This window comes from Rattus norvegicus, chromosome 15, assembly GCF_036323735.1.
Source record: "Rattus norvegicus strain BN/NHsdMcwi chromosome 15, GRCr8, whole genome shotgun sequence".
NCBI classification, from domain to species: domain Eukaryota; kingdom Metazoa; phylum Chordata; class Mammalia; order Rodentia; family Muridae; genus Rattus; species Rattus norvegicus.
Genome location: NC_086033.1, coordinates 4,187,700 through 4,209,619, shown reverse-complemented (window position 1 = coordinate 4,209,619; position 21,920 = coordinate 4,187,700). Strand labels below are relative to the sequence as shown.

At 51.6% G+C, this 21,920-nt stretch overlaps 1 protein-coding gene across 1 annotated transcript in view; it reads right to left on the bottom strand.

Moving 5' to 3' along the window:
- Positions 1 to 21,920, bottom strand: part of Kcnk5 (potassium two pore domain channel subfamily K member 5) — a 42,272-nt gene that overhangs the window by 4,277 nt on the left and 16,075 nt on the right. The window contains exons 2-4 of the mRNA NM_001039516.2: positions 2,331 to 2,442; positions 1,266 to 1,432; positions 951 to 1,119 (exon numbers count right to left, since the gene is read on the bottom strand). Coding sequence (NP_001034605.1) covers positions 951 to 1,119; positions 1,266 to 1,432; positions 2,331 to 2,442 — 448 coding nt within the window. The remainder of the gene's footprint in view (positions 1 to 950; positions 1,120 to 1,265; positions 1,433 to 2,330; positions 2,443 to 21,920) is intronic.

The window sequence follows — 21,920 nt, the reverse complement described above, 5'->3', positions numbered from 1 at the left end:
TGGACTCCTGATCACAAGTGAAGTCTGAGAACGGCAACAATGATGTCACAGGCTCACAGGCCTGGTTTCTATCCTCAGCACCCGGGAGCTGGAGGGATTCCGTGTGCAGTCAGTATTCTGTGTGGTGGCTATTGTTACAGACAAGATAGGAGGATGGATCTGGTATCTCGCTGGAACACCGAAGTATGCCTAAAGATACCTACCACTGCACTTCTTAATACCACAGGCTTCCCCTCAGCAGCCTCTGGGCCCCTGAGACTAAACAATGATAGGGTTATGCCTCTAAATTTATGTCCAGACAGCAGGCAGGCCCCATGAAGCTAGGGTCAGGAGTGTTCACTGAAGCAAGTGTCCTGTTCCCTCCACCCACTCAGCTGCCCCCTCACAGCATTCCACACAGAAGGGGGCAGAGGCCTGACCTCCACCTGCCCTCTAGGCAAAGCAGCTGGCGCAGTGACCTCTGGGAGCCGAGGTGCAGGTCAGAAGGGAGGGCACAGGCTGACGCTGGTCCAGAATGGTTTCAAGATTAGGAACCAGGAGGCTGTGCAGGCCACAGGCACCAGACACTGAGCATGGGCGGCTGGGACAGGCACAGGCCTTCACACAAAGGGGACAAAGAACCTCTTCATTGCCTGTGGGGATTAAGCAGAGGAGGAGGAAGAGAGCTGGGCTGAGGGGGCAGGGCAATGAGGAGAAGGCCTCCCTTGTCTGGCAGCCATCCTGGCTCAGTGTCTGTGTGTGTGTGTGTGTGTGTGTGTGTGTGTGTGTGTGTGTGTGTGTATGTGTATGTGAGAGAGAGAGAGAGAGAGAGAGAGAGAGAGAACCTACGTGAGGATGGGAATGTGAAGCAAGAGAGAGCTAAAAGACTAACATCTATCAGGTCCCCCAAAGGCCTGTCTTAAACTAGAATGAGATGTGGCAGAGGTCAGAGGAAGGAGGCAGGGACTCACCGGCCACAAAGTCCCCAAAGCCAATGGTGGAGATGGTGATGAAGGAATAGTAGAGGCCCTCAATGTAGTTCCACTCTTCCGTCACCATGAACACGAAGGGCGGGATCACCAGGTGGACCAGGACGCCCCACACGATGAAGATGGCCGTACATGTGATCTGAGCCTTCCTCTAGCAGGGTTGGTGGGAAAGCAAGTCAGCGGTGGGTAAGAGACTCCAAGATCCCAGCGGGACAAGTGTCACCTGTCCCAACACCTCCCCTCCTCTGTCATGGTCCCTCCCGCCCCTCAACTCTGTGTCTAGGGTTAGGAACATACCAGGCTCACTCCTCTCCTTGTAAGAAACTGGCCCAGCCTCTTGGCACGTCCCCCGAAGAACTTGCCCAGGGCACTGATCCATGTCAGGCACAGTGGCACCCCGAACAGGCCATAGAAGACACAGAAGAGGCGCCCAGCTGGGGTCTTGGGAGCCACATTACCATAACCTGGGAGGGAGGATGGAGGGAGGTCAGGGTCATAGCAAAGATGATGGAGCCACCCCCTCCAACAACAACAACAACAACAACAACAACAACAACAACAACAACACACACACACACACACACACACCCCAGCCTGAGAGGGACACACTCTTTAAGATGAACTGATCCGGTTCTAGTAACATCGATGTATGATCCCTTGGTCATGCTCTGACCCTAGTCATTTATACAATTATGTCTACAGTAGGGGCTTTGTCCCTTCCATTGTATCGGGAGTTCCTTGTGGGCAGGACAAAGCCCACAGGTACTCCGCTGCTGATTGGGCACTGCTATGCAAATGAAGCCGAGATGCTTGCCCTCACTGGGTAGATACCCAGAAGCCGTGTGGAGGATAGACTCCAACGATAGCCATTCTGAGTCCCTCTGTCCTTACCCAGATGCTCACATGGAAGCAGTAGTCTAGGAATCTGAGTACCAGGGGCTCGTTGGCCAGAAGTGATAGACAGGAGAGCCTGGGAAAGCCCGCTGCTGCTCCCTGTCTTCATACATTGAATCACTCACTTTCGAAGACGTCTCCTTAGTGCCCGGCGGCAGAGCCACAAGCAGAGGCCCTGAGCATTCAGCCTCAGCCAACAGTCAACACCAAGAGTCAAGCAGTAGGTGGGAGAAGCCAGGCTGGCCTCCAGGCTAGTGGGGCAGCCAGAGAGCCCACATAAGAACTGTTAGCTGAACCCAGCCAACCCTGAGAGGGTGAAGATACTTAAGCCACGTAGCCAGAGCATCCTGGAGCTTTGTGCGGTAAGCATCTGTCTCACCTGTACGGCTCTGCCCATCGGGGCCATTCCCGTAAGGTTCAGGGGTGAGGATGTGGATCTGGGTGTGCTGAAGGTATAAAGGGACCTACCGATGGTGGTGATGACTGTGGCTGCGAAAATCATCGCATTGGGCCAGTTCCAGTTGTTGAAAGTCTGGTTCCCGGTGATGGCCACGCCCTGATCCGCAGCATCAGACACCACCTAAAACAGAGAAGCAAAGGGAAGGTCAGAGATGAGATGATTTGTCGGTGACAGAGAGGTAGCTCGGAGATGGCGTCCTCCTTGCCTAGCATGTATACGTACTCTAAGCTCCATTCCCAGTGTGCATAAACATGGCACAAACCTATAAAGCGGACACTTGAGAGGAACCAGGAAGGATCCCATGTGGTGGCCCATGTCTTTAATCCCAGCGCTAGGGAGGGAGGGAGGGGCAGGGAAATCTGAGTTCCAGGCCACACTGGTCTACCGTGCAAGTCCTAAGACATCCAGGGCTACATAGAGAAGCCGTTATCTCAAAAATCAAACCAAACCAAAACCCTGCCCCAAACTAACACCACCAGCAGCAACAACACATCCAAAGTGTCCTCATTTAACCACCACAACACCAAGGTGGCTAGTAGGGTCTTTGCTTTTATAGCTGAAACATTTTACAAAGAGAACCTCAGGTTCATACAGCTAGGCAGACAGATAAATCAGGAACCTGGTTCGAAAATTTGACAGCAACGTGTTCCCAAATCACCCAGAGCTGAGAAAGCAGATTCCTCGGATGTCCCCTATACCTTAGCCCTCCGTGGCCTGGGAAGGAGCCTTCAACCATTCATTTCATTGTGGGATGACCACGGAGATCATCCTCGAGGCCAAGGATACGTATCAGGATATGTAAACCATCTAAACCTTCTGTCCCTTGTGTGCCCTCATCCTGACAGGCTCCCCATTCCCTGAGTTCCTTCTCCTCTCTGCCCTGGGCTGAGCAATGGTCAGGACAGAGACAGATCAAGTATACTTCAGGGTCTCCACAGTTCCAACTGGTTGGAGGCCCAAAGGCAGGCAACATCTACTCCAGGAATTTCCCAGAAGTACCACACCCGGGTCTACATACCTCCACCCGCCTCACTATAAACACCAGCTACCTGTCAACTCATCCGACCATTGGAGCTGTGTCGGAGCTGTACCAAGAGCCGCCGGAGACTGTACCCAACGGGCCCATTAGGGGCTCTAAATCTGGGGTTCTAGTTCTGTCATTCAAGGTCAGCCCCGGGATGACCCATCAGACTAGAGACCAGGGACCCAGCCAAATTTCCTATAAAATCCAAGCCAAGGACGGCGGGGGACGGGAGAGCGAGGGTGGAAACAAAGGCGAGGTGGAGAAGCCACTCGAAGCATGACTGAGGTTTGGAGGGAAGGAGGGAACGCATGGATGGCTCCGAAGGAATGCACAGTTTGCAGAAGCAGCAGAGGCTGTGTAAATGGATCCGCATACTTTGGCGAAGAATTTTCCATGATGACATTGCCTGCCGGACACCCCGTCAGACCACAGGCTGCCTGCTGCCCTACCTCCCACCGCCGTTCCCAAGCCTAAGAGACACGGGAGGCAGGATCTCTTACATGTTCTGTGTGTAAGAGCATCTCAGGTGCTACGGACCTTAGGAGCATCCGACAGGTTCTCCCTTCAACTCTGGGAGACTGAACCTACTTGCTAGGAAATGGCTCTGGTACCAAGCCATACCTCAGCCCCTATTTAGCCTTTAAAAATCTGCCTGGAGCAGGAGAATGAGGAAAGGGTGTTGACATTAAACAGATGGGAGGGAGAAAAAGCAGAAGCATTTCGGTCCCTACCTGTGACCGGATAGAAATCTTAAACCTGAAAAGAGACAGGGTATGCAAGCACGGCGGTGTGGCTCAACTGTAGAGTGCACACCCAGCACACATGAGGCCCCCCCGTGGCACGCTTGCAACCCCAGAACTTGGAAGGTGGAAGCAGGAGGATTAAGAGTTTAAGGCCAGCCTGTGTAGAGGCTTTGTCTCAAAAATAAATAAGGAACTGGAGAGACAGCTCAGAGATTAACAGAGTGTGTTATGTTACTCTTTGAGGCTCCAAGATGCTCACAACTGTAATACCAGCTACAGGGAGAGCCAATGCTTCTGGTTTCCAGGGGCATCTTCATGCATATGCACATACCCAAATGCAGAGGCGTGCGCACTCGTGTCTGTGTGTGTGTGTGTGTGTGTGAGTGTGTGTGTGTGTGTGTGTGTTATACAAATAAATTGGTTTGCCACCTCTGATCTTTTTCATTGAAATCCTGAGGAACAAGCAAGAAGCTGCCTGTGTGTTTTCAGAAAGAAAAAGGGTAAAACTGTAGATATATTGTTTTGAAAGTCTAAGGAACCAGTATGGTCTCAAAGTCCCTTTTTGGTCTCCTGAGATCTGGACTTACAGTTGTGCACCACCAAGTCTGACTCTTGAAACCCTCCATGTGGGGAGACTTGAACATTTGGAACAAGTTGAGTGCATTTCCTTCACTGAAGGGCCACAGAGCTTCATGTATGTTGAAGGCACTCAATCCCAGAGTCAGCAAGGCGGCTGCAGGAGCCTTCAACACACTCTTATGGACAAGACAGAAACGTCTTGGTCCATTCAAAGGCAGCTAAAACATCCCTAAACAGTATTCTCGTTATCAATCCAGACAGAGGTCTCTACAATGGCTTCTTTCATTTACTCAGTGGTAGACAGATCAAGAGCTCACCACTTGCGTGGACAGAAGATGCAAAATTCAGACTCAGGAAGAAGTATGACTACACCACCACAATGGGGAAACAGGGTGGGAATCAATACAAAATTAATCTTTCCAATCTTCAAGTCTTCACACTTCGAATCAGAAAAGCGGAGGGGGCTGGTGAAAGAGAGAGAGATGGTCCGTCGAGCCCACTGCTGTCCAGGACCTGAGTTCATGTTTCCAGCACCCGCATAAAAGCTGAGTAGGGCAGTGTGTCTCTACATCCACGGGGCTGGACGAAGAGCAAGGAGACAGACAGGCGGACCCGTGGGGGCTTATTCCAATCTAGCCGAAACAGCAACCTCCCTTGACTGAGCCTGCCTCAAACAACAGAGGAAGACACTCAGTGTGGACCTCTGGCTTCTACATACAGGTTCATTCATACACCCACCTGTCACACAAACACACACACACACACACACACACACACACCTACCACACACAGACACACACACACATACCCATGGGGGGCGCGCGCGCGCACACACACACACACACACACACACACACACACACCTGCCACACACAGACACACACAGACACACACACATGGACACACAGACACACATACACACAGATGTACACACACACACACCCGCCTACCCATGGCGCGTGCGCACACACACACACATACATACCCACCTGCCACACACAGACACACATACACACAGATACACACACACACACACACACACACACACACACACACACACACACACCCCGCTCGCACGCACTGGCAAGGGAGGAAAGGGAAAAGAGTCAGAATAGGACAAAGCAAACACAAGGGTAAAAGGTAAACCCCAGGGTGTGTTAGTTATCTGTCCAGAGCTGGAGATACCAAGTCCATTGTGCTTCAAGGTCAGGCCACACATCACACGCCGTTCCGCTCTGTGTCAGACTAGACAGGTCATGTTAATCAATGAGCTGAAGGCCAAGAAGAGCCGTCAGGGATGCATTTGAGGGTAACGATCTGCCTGTGCGGATTCTCGTACTGAGAGAATCGGTTAGGATGGGGGCGAACACGCCCGTGAGGAGATTATAGATATGGTGCACACAGGATAGGAGGCCTTACTCGGGACCAGTTTACTTCCTGGAAGGTTAGGAGGAGGTGGTCACAGGGAGCACTGTATGTCAGACGGGGAATACGGTTGTGAACAAACAGAATCTGTCTTCTCACAGGTTTGCTCTCACGGTTATCAAGTGGCGTGAAGTGGGTGGTGGGCCAAAGGCGCTAAATGCCATAGCATTCACGGGACAGCCCTACCCATAATGCTTCACTGCTCCACTGGAGACACACTGACTCGGAGACCACCTGTGATTCGGAAATCGGTCAGAAAGGACTAAACGACCCCCTGACACAAGAGCCCTTTGGAAAAGTCAGGACATAGCGGACAGCAATGCTGGCCTTCCAGCCCTCACCCCACTGGTGATGGTGTCCTCCGAGGCTCACAGCCTCAGCCTCTCCCTGGCTTATCAGGAGCCACTGCTCACCTGCTTTCCCCGTGACTTTCGTGAGTTCTTCTGAGTCATCCATCAAGGACAGATAACTATGGAAGGCGTTCACTCTCCAAAAGCCCCTGACCCCATGAAATAACCAGGAAGTACTACAGTGGTAGAAAGGTGCAGTATCCTAAAAGCAAGAGAGGCAGCAGACATTCACAGCTCCCCGGTGCCTCTGTTTCTTCCCCCCGCCCACTATCCCTAAATATGGCTGGTTGGGAATCTGCATGGCTCCGTGACAAACCTAGAACGAGGGTGAGGAGGGGGAGGGATGACCACAGGATGAGACACAAGAGCACCGCTGCAGCCAGACACCCCCTTGCTTGGACTCTGACACGTCCAGTACCTGCCTGTCTCTTCCTGATTCTGCCAGGTATCACTTGGCACGAAGCTGAGGTCTGAATGTGAACTTGGAGAGGGCCAGCAACTCTTTTTTTTCCCCACTGTGGAGGCACGGTAGAGACGCATGGCTGGCCATGGTTGGGATCCCACAGCACGAGGAAGAGGCCTGAATTAGTCTCCCAGAACAAAAGAGCTGACCCAGGATGGGGGCCATCCCTGGGTCAAGGGAGGGCTGTGGGGGAGGCAGGCAAACCCTGTTAGACAAGGCGTCCTGTTCTCAGGGTTAGAGAAACAGCTTTCCCGGGAGGAGGTGGCCCCTGTTCGTTTGCAGTATTCTTTAACTTGGCTCCTAAACTCACGAGAGACAATATTTTCATTTTTCCCCCTAAGCTTGGAGGGTGATGGAGAGAGGGAGCCGAAGCCTGCACGATCCAGGCCAGGCTCCTGTTTGGGGACGGAATCGAGTTCCCCGCTTGTCACCTTCATCATAAAGCCGGCGTGATTTATTGAGGTCTTCCTACGTGCCAAGGGTTGTACTCAGCACTTTACGTGCCTTTTAGCTCATTTAATGAGGACAGGATTCTGCTGGGAAGACACCATCATTTTTTCCACACTGCGAATGGGGCTGAGGTTGAGATAGCAGGGGAGTCGCCAGAGGTCACGGTTCTAAAAGCGACGTGGCTGGGACTAGAACCCGGGGCCACCTGGGTCCTAACCGTGGTGATCCTGTCCCCTTAACCCCCACAGAGGCCACAGGAAGGAGACCTATGCACACACTTCCACCCCTTCCCACCAGCTGAGAAAACAGTGACGGAAAACCAGCCCAGCCATTCCCACCCAGTGAGCCGACACCCACACCCCCACTCTAACCTATAGACACCAGCCATCCACACCATCACAGTCAGGTAGGACTCTGCTTTGCTTGGGTGAGGGAAACTGTGGCCAGGGCATGAGACTGTCGCAGGGGTCCCAGCTAACAAGCACCAAGCAGCGTTCGGTCTTTCTCACGACTCCCGTGGCTTCCCGAACACAGCCTCTCTTCCACTCCTGCCCCTGCAGAACTGCAGACCTAGGGTGCTCCAAGAACCAGAATCCCCATGCTCTCGCTGGCTGCCTCTGGATCCTGTCCTCAGTCCTCGGTGCTCCCACGGTCCCTCTGTTCTGGAAAATCACCTCACCTGTCCACGGTGCTTGGGACCACGGATACTGAAACCATTATTGATCCTTCCCGTGGCTCTTCCAGACAAGACAACACCTCCTAGCTCTATAGCTGCTGAGGTGGTGTCTGGGCACCTATGGGGACAGGTACTGACCAAAGTGCTCACAACGCTTCTCTCCCTGAATGGCTAGGCCCTGTAAAGCAAGTACTGTAAAGCCTACTGTAAAAATGAGAAAGCAGGCTCCAGTCCAAGGCAAGTGGCAGAGCTGGGATGTGAACTCTGGCAGGACCACTGGGTACAGAGGGAGAAGGCAGAACACTGACTGCTTAGGCTGTTTAGTACAAAGTCGGGTCTATAACACATCGCCTCGGGCAACCACAAAGGAATGGAAAGAAGAGATTCCTGTAGTATAAACTCCGAGAGAGACTGTATTCCTGCAGCTCAGGCCGCTCGGCCTCCTCTGCCTCGAGGAGCAGCTGCTGCACAATTTAGTACCTGTTAGGTGAATGTTAATGCCTGTTAGGGCCCTGGGCCTCAGCTCACACCCCAACATCGCTGGGCGACATTCTAAAGTTGTTATATTCTTTTAAGACACTCATTGTGCGGCCCTGGCTGGCCTGGAACTTCCTATATGGACCAAGCTGGCCTCGAACTTATACAGAGATCCACCTGCCCCTGCATCTCAGTGCTGGGACTAAAGGCTTGCTCCATCACCACTAACTATAGTTGGGTTTTAAACAGTTTTATCTGCAATGGACGGAGTAGAGCCTTTTGTCCAGTGGAAAGGGGGGTAAGGGGATGCAGACCCCAGAAATAGTGGGTATCCAGGATAAGGCTGAGAACTGGGTTGGGGAAGACTGATGACCTCCAGCCAAAGGACAGTTCTCCCCACCCAAGGGAAGGGAAGGAGTCAGACTAGAGAGGGGATGAGGGGTCGGGGGTGGGGCAGAAAGAGGCAGGGGAAAAGGCCGCAAGACAACAGAGCACGCAATGGCTGTGCTAGGGGAATACCCATGGGGTGACCAGATTGTCCTTCCTGCAGGAAGGACACCTGTCACCTCCGGAAACCCTCACAAAGGCAGTGGATATATAGTGAGAACCGGAAAAGGAGTATAGAAGTGCATGCTGACTGATGGGCACCTCCTGACTCTTTGCCAAGCCCTGCTCTCCAATTACACTCAGCCCTAGCCACAGACAGCCCACTGCCATGAGGACAAACCGAGCCAGTTGGACCCACCTGGGACTGAGCTGGACAGGGTCTTCCGAAGGCTAGCAACGAGGCTTGAGTAAAAGTACCTGGGTGCGCTTGGCCTGCATCTTCTGAACACAAGGGGAACATCCAAGGCCCAGTGAAGGCTGGCCAAGTGCTATCAGCCATGTTATCAGCATGCTAGCTCATCTGTCTTTGTCTAAACCGAGAGCACAGGTAGTGTAGACACGAGATCCAAGGAAAGGTCCACTTGCCCACAAGTGGATGCCCAGGCCTAGAAGGGGGGACCAGCGAGAGGTGACAACTGTCTTCTCTTCCAATAGCCTCTTATCACTTGGCTTCCTCAGACCACGTGGAGAAACCACTGTCTCCACAGTTAGTGTTGTGAAGAAACTCAGGCACGTATAAAGTGCCCTTACCCACCCTTCAGGAGGAAACCTTATCTCACCCTGCCTCCACTTCTGAGCCTCCCCTAACAGTTTGCCATCCAACTGAGCAATGGAGCACGGTGTCTGGGGCGCGTAGGTGTCAGTGCTACACTCCCCAGGAGAAGTGGAGGCCAGGAGGGGACAGACAGCACCTTCTCTGAACTTAATTCCTAACTCCTCCCGCCCCCTGCTGCCTCAAGCTTCCAGTCAACAGAAAGTCTGCCTGACACTGGCCTCACACTCACTTGCTGTCCATGTTGTGCTGTCATATATATGGTCCCCTCCCAGGTGGGAAGCCAAGGGTGGATGAAGACCACAGGGAAAATGGAGGGAATCTCTACATAAAAGTTAACCGCTAGCTACATGTTGGGCAAACATTTGTAGTTTGGGTCGACTAAGTACAGCAACTGTCAAATTTCTTAAAGCTACAGACAGGCATAGGTGAAAGGCGGGAGACCACAAACCATCCCTCATGCAACAAGGCAATTCAGGACCGGGTGGGAAACGGGGGCATGGGGAACGCTAGTGTGCCCAGCTTATCAGTTGGCCCCCACTCAATCCCATAATCCCCACTGGGACCGATGGACATATGAAAATATCTGGGAAGGGCCAGAGTGAGCTCGGTCAGTGAAGGGCTTGGGACGCAAGCACGGGACAGGACCTGGACTCATTCCATCTTCACCATCCACGTAAAATGTCCTGCATAACCACAGTGACACAAGCTTGTGATCTCAGCACTGGGGAGGTGGAGTCAGGAGCATCCAGGGGCTTACTGGCGAATCAGCCTAGTTAATCAGTGAGCCTGAGGGCACCAGTAAGACCAGTCTCAACCAGTGAGGTGGGCATCCTCTGAGTCTGACCTTTGGCTGACAGACACAAGTACATGAGCACCCCAACACACACGCACGCGCACACACACACACACACACACACACACACACACACGCCAGCCTCTACATTCCAGGCCAGGCCAGCCTCTTAAACTATTTTCTCAGCGTTAATTAGGAATTGGGGAAGAGATGCTAGTCATGCTTATAGAAAATGAAACGAAGACTTTGACAATATGGAGCCACTGTGCAGGGATTCTCAAGCCCAGGCTAGACTGCCCAAGGAACCATCTTTAAGTTTAAAATACCAAGCCATACACATACACGTTCACAGATTTTTAAAAATTGCCCAAAAGGTGTTGTGTAGTGATAGAGCACACCTTTAATCCCAGAGCTCAGGAGGCAGACAGGCAGATTTTCGTGAGTTTGAGGCCAGCAGTCTGTACAAATGAACTCCAGAACAGCCAGGACTACACAGTGAAACCCTGTCTCCACAAACAAACAAACAAACAATAAATCCCCATGGTGATACACACCTGGACTCCTAACAGTCCAGGAGAGGCATGAGGAGAATCACAAGTTCAAGGCCAACCTGGGCTATCTATCCATCAAGACACTATTTTAAAAACACACACCAAAACAAACCAAGAAGAAAACAATTTCTCTCAAAGCAAAATGAAAACCAGAACAAAACCAAAAATGTTAGCAGCTGCTTTAGTTCAGGGCGGCATGGAGTGGGGGCTGTGGGGCTCCAACTTTCTCTCCTTCTGCCTGAGCAGAGAGCATAGGGCAGGGATAAGGAATTCCTGCTATTTCTTCACTGCCTTCTCCCCAGCTCAGGGTGACCGGGGTGCGGCTCAGAGGGCAGCCATAGTCCAGAGCAAGGTATACGAAAGAGTCTATTAGTACCAACTCCCTCCTTGTGCCAGCCGGAAGCTCACAGCCACCTTGCCTTACCCAGAGAGAAGGCAGATGATGAATAGCATCCCCTTTGGGACAGATGATGGATGGCCCAAGGGAGGGCCACACCACTTGTTCCCTCATTAGGATGCTTGGATGTTGGAGTATACCAAGAACTGAGTGTCTCCAGGAGCCATTAGCCTTTCTGCCCACGCCTTCTCTACAAAACAAGATCTAACTGCAACCTCCAAAAATACCAGTTTTCTACTGCTCAGACCAGTACCCTTCCTCACCTACGCCTTCTCCTTTTTAGCATATGTGTGTGTGTGTGTGTGTGTGTGTGTGTGTGTGTGTGTGTGTGTGTGTGTGTGTAGTTTTCAACATCGAAAATTGAGCCCTAGACGCTCCCGTCTTAGTAGTTCCATTGTCAGGACTAGATGCCTTCTGTGTTCCCCAACCCAGCTCATACTGGAGGGGAGACCCCTTTCCTGTCTAGACTCATATTTTGTCCTTGAAGGAGTGTGTCCAGTGCCAACCAAGCCTGCTGTCCCTCTACCCACTGCAGGAGCAACCAGCCAGAGCACAGATGAGGGAAGCTGCCACACACGCACGCACGCACACATGTGCTGCCACAGCAGCTATGCAGTGAAACCCACAGACCCAGAGACTGTAGCAGCTCGTGAGGAGCAGGGTGGAAAATGACACCTTTATTCTTTGCACTGTAGAATTATCCTCCTTATCCGTGCAGGTGTTTTCCAAGACAACATTAGTAGATGCCAGAAAACAGGGAGCTGTGTACTTCTTGGACCCATAAGACCAGTACTATGGTAACACAACACAGTTGACTGAGTTATGGGTAGGTGGTGGACACAGAGTGGATATACTGGATGAGAAGAGATGATTCATGTCCCAGCAGGAAGTGGCAAAGAGCATGAATTTTCACCACGTGACTCAGTGTTAGTTCGAGTTCATGAATTACTTCTGGAATTTTCTGTTGAATACTTTTGGACCGCGGCTGACCATAGGTAATCAGAAGTTGTAGAAAGTGAAACCGCAAAGGAAGATTACTGTTCTGTGGCTTCTTGACCTGGACAATACCTTAACTTAAGGGAGAGTGAGACTTCGTCTTAGCCCCTAGAGAAAGTCAGGATCCCGATCGGGAAACATTTAAAATCTTTCCCAGGGGATGTTAACAACTATACAGCCAGTTTTCACGTGCAAGTGGAGTGCTTGTGTAAACATGTATATGCACACGCGTGTATGCATGTGGAGACCAGAGACCATCCTCTGCAGTGTCCCTTGGCTCCTCTCTACCTCAATTTTTTTAGTCAAGGTCTCTCGTTGAACCTGAACTCACAGATTCAGTTAAGCTCGGTGGCTACAGAGCGCCAAGAATTCACCTGTCTGTACCTCCCAGGGCTGAGATTAGAGACACACGTCTCTGTACCTAGATTTCTACTCTAGTACTGGATGTGAACCCAGGTTCTCCACATCTACTAACTAAATCATCTTCCCCATCCTTTCAAGCAATTTTCCAAACAGTTGCCCTGAACCCAAGGGATTAAGGTCTACCCCTCCCGCCCCGCCCGCCACATACCCTCCCAGTCGGCACTTTGTATGTGAATGTCCTCTCACTCACCTTTGGGATTCCCCTCTGAGGCTGTCTCTCAGCAGCCTCCGTGGCACTCAGAGGTACAGCCCAGGTCTCACGCTCTCCCGAACTCCTGGGAATGCACTGGTGCCAAAAGGGAGCAGCAGGGTTTTAACAGTTCCTTCTGGGTTTCCGACTTTCACAGGCCTGGGAACCCTGTCCTCACTTGGAAGGGACAAAGAAAACAAGGCAGGTGGCCCTGTCCCCATTGTTCTCAGCCTGGGAGGTGGTCCTCCCATGAACACAGAGCTAGAGTTTGGCAGCAGGACTGGCTGAGCCAGGAGCACGGTGAAAGGCTGGAGGTCTGAGCTCAGGATGGAGTCTCAACAAGGACGCTGTAGCAACTGGAGGGCTGGGAATCCCTGTGTGTGGATGTGGCCACAGGACACAGCTGCTTGCCTGAGAACTGCCCTTGGGGAACAGAAAAGGGCCCTTCCCTCCCAAACACGAATCCAGCCGGCTCCTCTGGACCCAGCTCTTAGAATTTACCGACGGCCAACAAGACAAGAAAAGAGGGGCACCTTTCATCTCCCTGCAGCACCTCTGAGCCCCAATTAACCACCACTGCCCTCCCCAAAGTGAATCAAGTCCCTGCTCTGTGCTAGTATGTGCCCTATCTGAGATGATGGGCCTTGGGTTTGTGACTTCACCTCTTTCCACCACCAGAACCCACAACCCAAAGTGCCCGGCATCTCTGTGCTCTGACCAATCCCACGAGGGTACCCTCCAGTGTAAGAGGGAGGGCAGGGAATGGGTTCAGTAAGGCCTCACAGGCCCACCAGGCTAAGGATGTGTTTTAAAACAGTGTCCAGGGAGACGAGTACCCTTATCTCATCCTGACTACATCTTTAGGGTGCTTGTACACTTAGGCCCCCTACTTTCTTCAATTCAGTCTGACCTTGAGATGGGAGGAGTGACCACAAGAAGACACTGCTCAAAGTTTCTAAAAAACGGTGCATTGAGCTGTTACAAAGGAGGTCACCGTGGGAACCGCTGACTAGCCATCTCCCCAGCCACGGCAGACAGCATAGGAAAGAGCTGGCTCACCTTGAGCTCTGCTGCCCCGCCACAGGCTTGCTTGCTTGCTTCCTGACCTCTGTAGTCCAGGTCTGTGCTGAACACGTGTGTGTGTGTGTGTGTGTGTGTGTGTGTGTGTGTGTGTGTGTGTGTGTGTGTGTAGATGGCCAAACACGCTCATTTCAAAGCTCCCAAGTGTCCAGTTTGGGACCCTCCCTTGGGAACAACTCAGGGGCAAAAATCCCAGACCCTCACCCCCTAAGCCGGTCACTTGGGGCATGCCCTGACATCACACAGAGGTTCCATATCTGTAAACCATGGTTCACCTGGGCTAATGTGGGAATCACGGTGCTGGGTACACAGCATGCTCTGAAAGTGGGTACTGGGAAGAAAAGCCAACGTGGCCATGGCTGCTTACACACAGATCAAAGGGGCTGAGAGGCCTCTGTTCTGAGGGCCTGGGACAGCTGTGTGAGACACTGTCTCTGCCCATCACCACCCTGATGCTCAGAGATGGGGACAGTGGCTCAAGCTTGATGATTTCCTACTCCTGTGTTCCTGTAGGCACCTGCCTATGACTCATGCTCTTCCTTCAGTCAGGTTTCATCCCTGCCATTACCTCCTCCAGTCCTCCCTCCGGTCAGTCCTTCACACTTCATCATGCTGAGGGGCATCCGTCCATCTGGCTCAGTCTGGATACTGCCTATGGGTCAGAGCTGAGATGGCAGATGTCACACTATTAAACCCAAAGCAAAACCCATCAGCGAACATTCCATATTAACCAACGATAATGGGGTTTGGGGGACATCTGCCTGCCCTCAGGGCTCAGGTGGGTGGGGTACACCACTAGTGCAGGCGGTGGTACCTGCTTCTAAGCCCCAATGGCTTTCCCCCTACCCAGAGGTCCTGGCCCATTGAGCCAATTCCTTGTGGACTTCGGAACTAGATTCCAAAGGAAACACTGGGTGGAGAGGGGAGGGCGGGGCTGAGGGAGGGATAGACCAGGTGGTTGACGGGCCACAGGTCTTGGTGCATAGCATTACCTCAGGCTCTCCTGGAAAAGGAGAAGGTAGTGCTCTCAGATCCCTGTAGCATCCCAGGTCTAGTGGCAACCAGTCCTGTTCTGAGCATGTCTGACTAGAAGGGTCTCCAAGCTCCTGCCTCCCCAGTAGGATGCTGACTCCTGGCCCCTGTCACGTGCTATTTCCAGGTTATATCTGCAGCCTTGGAAGAGTATGGTTGACTCTATCCCACTGGGTCTCTCACCATGTCACAATGTAGCAAGCTTCCCCACCCGGCCTGCACTTCCCTGCTTCCACCTGTAGCTGTCAGCCTGTATAATGAGTAACTAAGTAGCCATCCTTAAAGGCTGGCTTTCTGATGATAAGGGGTTATGAAGTAGCCCGTTGATTATAATTTGTTGAAGATGACCAGTGGTTAAAATGTAAACTTCTTCACTAATTAAAACAAGAAAAGCCTGCTGGGGTGCTAGGTGGCCATATTAACTCCAGGAAACACTACCTGATTGCTTGTCCCCTTCTCACCCAAATCTGGCCTCCAGGATCCATCTGAGAGGCTGTAATTCATCTATGCTCCGAGCATGATCTTGCCCCAACGTCTTCACAAGGCTGCCTGCCGGCTCCTTCGGCGAGCCAACCACCTGTCACGAAAGCCTTTCCTTATTGCCTGACTCTAACCTGACCCCATCCCCACCCCCACCTCACCCCGGCTGTGGTCCAAGCCCATTTCCTCTACTTTAGTCTCTGGCTGGAGACAGACAACAGCTGGCCTCCATCCCCTCTGGAATAAATTGTACAAGAAACTGCCAGGAACTAGGCACAAGCATCTTGGCATGGACAGCACTCTGTGGGTCAGGAGGAGGGGCAGTACTTTCTCTGCCTCAATGGCTTCTGCGACCCAGAGTCAACCCACTAGAAGACTCGAGTCAAAGCTTGAGACCATGATACCTCACAAGCCCAAACCCACTGGATAAGATACAAGGGACTATGACCCCAAATAGGCTCTCCCTCTCAAATATTACCCCAGGGGTTCTGACCACAGGGATGACATGTAGAGGAACCCTGAACAGCATGGAGGGAAAACGGCCCCACCCCTCAGGCATGTGGGACAGCAGAGGTCACCCAGAATAGCTAGCTCTGCTTTTCTATTCTGCACGAATGGTCTCCCGTCCACCGATCATCACAGGCCAAATATAGTGTAGGATGTGACCAGGTTAAGCACAGTGCCATTTTGTACTGAGGTGATGGAAAAACACAGCCAGGGTTCTTCCAGGACAGAAGGGCTAGGCTGAGGTAAGGGTTGCGGTAGGAGCTGAAGAAACCTCCCTCCCTCCCTAACCTGGGACCAAGGACCAGGGACAAGCTAGGCAACCGGAAATGGAAACTTCTGCTGGCTTAGCACACAAATCTTACCAGAGACAGAGGTCCACTGTCAACATGGGGTGGGAGGGCAGAAGTAAGCAGGACCCTGCCCAGCTTGTGCCCTGGCCTCTCTCCTTCTTCTTTTTTTTTTTTTTTTGTTCTTTTTTTTTCAGAGCTGGGGACCGAACCCAGGGCCTTGCGCTTCCTAGGTAAGCGCTCTACCACTGAGCTAAATCCCCAGCCCCTGCCTCTCTCCTTCTTAAACAAGGTCTCACTATGTAGTGCAGACTGGCCTGCAATTCACTGGCCTAGATCCTGTGATTTTCTTGCCTCAGCCTTCTAAGCGAATGCTGTGTTTTAAACAAGAATGTTTGTTCCTCCATACAGAGCATGGGCCACACGCGTGTCATCCCAGCACTCAGGAGAATGAGGCAGGAGGGCCCCAAGTTCAAGGACAGACCAAGGTACATAAGAAGATCTGTTTCTTCAAGCAACTGTCATAAGCAAACAAACCCTTAGATTGTTTATTTAAGTCCTTAACCCCTTCCCAGAACCCAGCAACCCCTCCTGCTACCTACTGAGTGATGAACTTCAAGCAGACAGGTCTGTCCGTGCTAGCTACCGCCTCATCCCCCAAATCATGGCTTCTGTTTCCTTTATAAAATAGATGCCTTTAATCCCAGTAATCAGGTAATCAGGAAGCAGATCTCTAAGTTCAAGGCCAGCCTGGTCTACAGAGTGAGTTCCAGGACAGTCAGGGTTGCATAGGAAAAGAAAACTGTCATGAAAAGCCAGAGAGAGAGAGAGAGAGAGAGAGAGAGAGAGAGAGAGAGAGAGAGAGAGAGAGAGAGAGAATACATATACTAACACCTCCACACCAGCTCACAGGACAGAGTTCTCTCAGCATTATAACAAAAGGGTCCCCAGACTTGCAGCCGATAGATGTTAGAGATTGTGGGAAAAGATGGGCTGGTTGTTGTCATGGGTTACCAAAAGAAGAAGGAACAAATGCCAGGGTATTCCCAAATCACCTGCGGGTCAGTCAGCTAGGCAGATGTCCCCCTGTGAGCTATTTTCCGACAGAGGAGCAGGAGGGACGGACTTTCTTGGAATTGCCAGAGGGGCCATCTATCCTCACATCTGCTTAAGCCAAGTCCCCCAGCTGGGACAGGAGTCAGTTAGAAACTACCCTAGAGGCTGGAGAGATGGCCCTGGAGGTTAAGAGCATTTGTTGTCTTCCAAAAGACCGAGGCTTGATTCCCAGCACCCATGTGGCAGCTCGCAACCATTTTTTTTTAACTCCAGTTTCAGGGAACCCAACTCCCTCCTAGGTTTTCTGGGGGACCAGACACACAGGCGGTGCACAGACATACATGCGGGCAAAACACCATACACACAAAACATCAGTAATTATAAACAACCCAGCATCAGCATCATGACACATCCAGCCCTCTCCAGGCCCTTGGCCCTCCCCATTCTAACATGAGGCTTCTGGTCAATCCCAGGGAAAACAGGCTGAGACCAAGGGGAGAAATGGGAGAACAAGGAGGCTTTTTCACCTCCATCCTCCCCAGGGGCCTCTGAGCTATTCCTCTCTACAGAGGGACAAAGGGGGCAGCTGTGTCTGGCTGCTGTTAATGCCTTGTCCAGCCAAAGACCAGCGCCCCACCCATATGTACTCAACCCATGTAACCCAAAGAAGGTGGGACCAGAGCCACGGCTGATCCCTGTCCCATGCAGCTTGGAACAGAGACAACTGATTCATTGAAGTCTTTGCTGAGCCACAGCCATGTGCCCAGAAAGGGGCAAAACAAAGGCAGGACAAGCCACTGCCTGCCCAGGAGGATCTGCAACCAGGGAAAGGTAGAGGCTAGGCAAAAAAGATACCATGAGAGAGGACAAAGAACAAGAGAGCAAGAGAGGCCAGTCCCTGGGGCCACACTGGCCCCTTCAAGGGAAAGCAAAGGCTGGAAGTAGGAAAACAAAGGCACAGGGATAGCAATCCAGTGGAGGCACAGTGGCATACGCCCGCTATCCTGATACTCTGCGGCCGAAGCAGGGGAATCACGAGTCCAAAGCTAGCCTGGGCTACATGGCAAGAATATGTCTCAAAAATAAGCAAACCAGACAGGAATAAGCTAGGACTGAGGCAATCTCTCAGGCATAGATTCCATCCACTTAAGAAAAAGAAGAAGCTGGGGCTGGGGATTTAGCTCAGTGGTAGAGCGCTTACCTAGGAAGCGCAAGGCCCTGGGTTCGGTCCCCAGCTCCGAAAAAAAAAAAAAAAAAGAACCAAAAAAAAAAAAAAGAAAAAGAAAAAGAAGAAGCCTATGTCACCTCCCTTCTCCCCATCCTAGGGTCTTTTAAGATGTCTTGGCTATGATATCAGCCCTCCCTAGATCAGGAATATGGGATGGCTAGGCACGCTCAAGTAGGTGGTATTACCAGCACCCTCGTGTTATATGCCTGTGGCTGAGATATGATGTAAGTGCCCGCCCCCACAAGAGTTCATGGGCTGAGACTTAATCCCCATGGTGAGATGCTAAGAGGGCGGAAATTTAATCCAACTATGGCTTTCTGAGCAGTGTCTTAGGGAGGGGATCAGGATTGGATACAGTCATTAGGGTGGGGCCCCTATGACTGAATCCTAGTAGCTTTATAAGAGAGCAGATACACACACACACACACACACACACACACACACACACACACACACACACACACACACACCAGTCTCATATTCTGATACTTGTTTTTCTCCATGTGCTATAATGCGCCACCTCAGGACACTGCCAGCAAGAAGCCCATCGTCAGACACAGCCCCTTGACCATGGGCCGGAACTGAGCCAAAATAAACCTCTCCACAACGTACAAAGTCATCTGTGGTGTTGCGTTACCAGCAAGAGAAAACAGGCCAGCGTGCAGTCCAGCAGAACTTTGCACTAAGAGATAGGCTCAACTGTGCAGTCCCATGTGGCTACTGAGTACTTGAAACTCGGCCAGTGACTGAGCAATGCGATCTGAGTTTCCTTCACTTATTCTTTTATAACCAGCTCCGATGAGAGATATCACAGTAAAAAAAAAAAAAAAAAAAAAAAAATGAAGGCACACATCTCAGCACATCCCACTTGGAGAATCTCTAGCAAGCATACCCTATCTGCATCTCCTCCTAGGATACATGTGCCTTCTCTGGACCGTCAGACTGACCGAAGCCTCGGGTTACAGTCCACAATAACCTACTTCACTTCTTGCCTGAGCCCTGTTTCCTGGTAATCTCAAACACAGGGTGAGATTTCTTGGGCCCCCCAAGGGATATGGCAGAGCTGGAGGCATAGAGGGGTCAGGATCCAACTTCTTCACAGAGCTCCAGAAGTGTCCTCCCCTGAGCAAGACACCAACCACCACAGGGAAGAGGCCACTGGCCGGACAGTGAAGCTACGTCTTTGTCCACGTATTAGGCCAGGTGATCAGTCTTAAACCTCGTGTGTGTGTGGTGTGTGTGTGTGTGTGTGTGTGTGTGTGCACGTGTGTCTGTGTGTGTGCGTGTGCACACACTCGAATTCGTGTGCCTTCCTCAATCACTTTACCTTATTTTTCAGAAAGGGTCTCTCGCTGAACCTAGAGCTCACTGATTGGCTAGCAGGGCTGACCGACAAGCCCCAGGAACCCTCCTGCCTGCTCTCTCAGCCTTGGAATCGTAGGCGCGCACTGCTGTGGCTAGCTTTTCAAATGGGTGTGGAAATCTGAACTCGGTTAAGACAATGGAACCCCCTCCCCAGTCTGGTCTCAATCCTCTAAACCGGTTTCCTCCAGGCCCTGAGTCTCTACATGCTGATGGCATTATTCCTTAGCAGGTTACATGGTTTTTACACAGTTCTTGTCATTCTGAGCACTGGCTTCCCAGCAGGTCACGCTTTAGTAACTGAGCTGAAAGACCTCTCTTCCCGCCGTTCACTACCGAAGAGGGTACCAGCTTTAGAGGACATTCTGTTAAAACCAGCCTTGTGTTCCCCCACACCTTAGAAACAGCCAGTGTGTAACGGGTGAACGTGCATTCTGTGCCATAAAAGAAAATCAAGTTCTTTGTTGTAAACACAATGCAACTGCATTACAGAAAATGTGCAGGCAGAAAGGGAAAAAGCCATCAATAATCCAGTCCCCGAAGCTTGGCCCTGCCTAGCTTCTGTTTTTAAATTGAGTTTCTGTGACTCAGTGCTAAACTTACATCCATCCCCCGGCTTGTTTTTGAAGTGTGGTTTGAACCTCAGACCTGCTTTTTAAAAAATCACTCAATGGAAACCACCCTGCCCCGGGCAATTCAGGCTTCTAGGCTTCCATACTGTCTGGACAGGGAATGCCATGCCTCAGGCTGAAGCATGCCAACTTGATGATCAATAAACACAGGTTAAAACTGTTGGGGGGAGCAGAGCCATGGGGCAGTGTGCAAGAGTATGAGGACAGATGGGAAACTGGCTTCAGGAAGCTTAGTGTCCCATGACATTTAAGCTATGAATAAGGTCTGGGGACAGTGCTTGCAAAGCAAACAAGTGTGACGATACACAAGGACCCCAACAGACCAAGCAGGGGAAATGATGACGCGGGAGCATCCTGAGAATGTCAAAACACACCTCTGCTCATCTCCAGTGTAGTAGGCAGCAGCACGGACCTTCTAGAACTGTACCCCAAAGTGTCCTCCATGATGCTAAAGTTGCATCTCCTGTGCTGGGGGTGGGAGGGCAATGCCAGGCAAAATCCTAGGGAGTTGCTGACACACCTTCGCCAGCAACCTATGGACCTGCATGACAGACAAAGTGTCCCGGCGAAGAGTGCTGCACAGATTAAGGGGCGGAGTGTCATCAGCTGCAGGGTGCTTGCTGGATGGGGATAACCTGCCTGGACCATCTTCTGGATTGAAGGTGGGCACAGTGACATTTACCCGGGGGGTGGCCTGGGACAGCACTGCATCTAGCCTTGGAGGGATGCTGGCAGTCAAAGAGGTGGAAAGGAAAACGAATTACCTCGGCTCCAGCCGTTCATTAATGGTTGTTCATTAATGATTACCCTGCTTACAGGGTCCTGGGTTTCAGATGCAACAGGGCACAAATCAAGAGCCCCATGGAGAGCGTGGGGAAGAAAATGGACAAGACAAACTCCAGAGCAGTGTACTGAGAGATGGGGCTCCAAGGAAGGTAACCCCCAGACCCAGCATCAGGGGATACCAACACGCAGGGGATAATGTCCCATCCCACATTCATTTTCTAACTGGGAAGGCCTGCGGTGGCTACAGTTTGCTATGTTCCCTCCTGTTTCTAAGCACTGTATGGTAACCCCAACACCCCCTAAGCCCCTCTGACTTCAAAGGAAGGTACATGGCACCCAGTACCCTCTTCATTCCCACAGCCCTTTCCATAGTACTGAGCATACAACTGGCACTCCCCATTTAACTGGCCTTAGCTTTGGCTCAGAGAGGTACAATGGCAGAGAGGTAC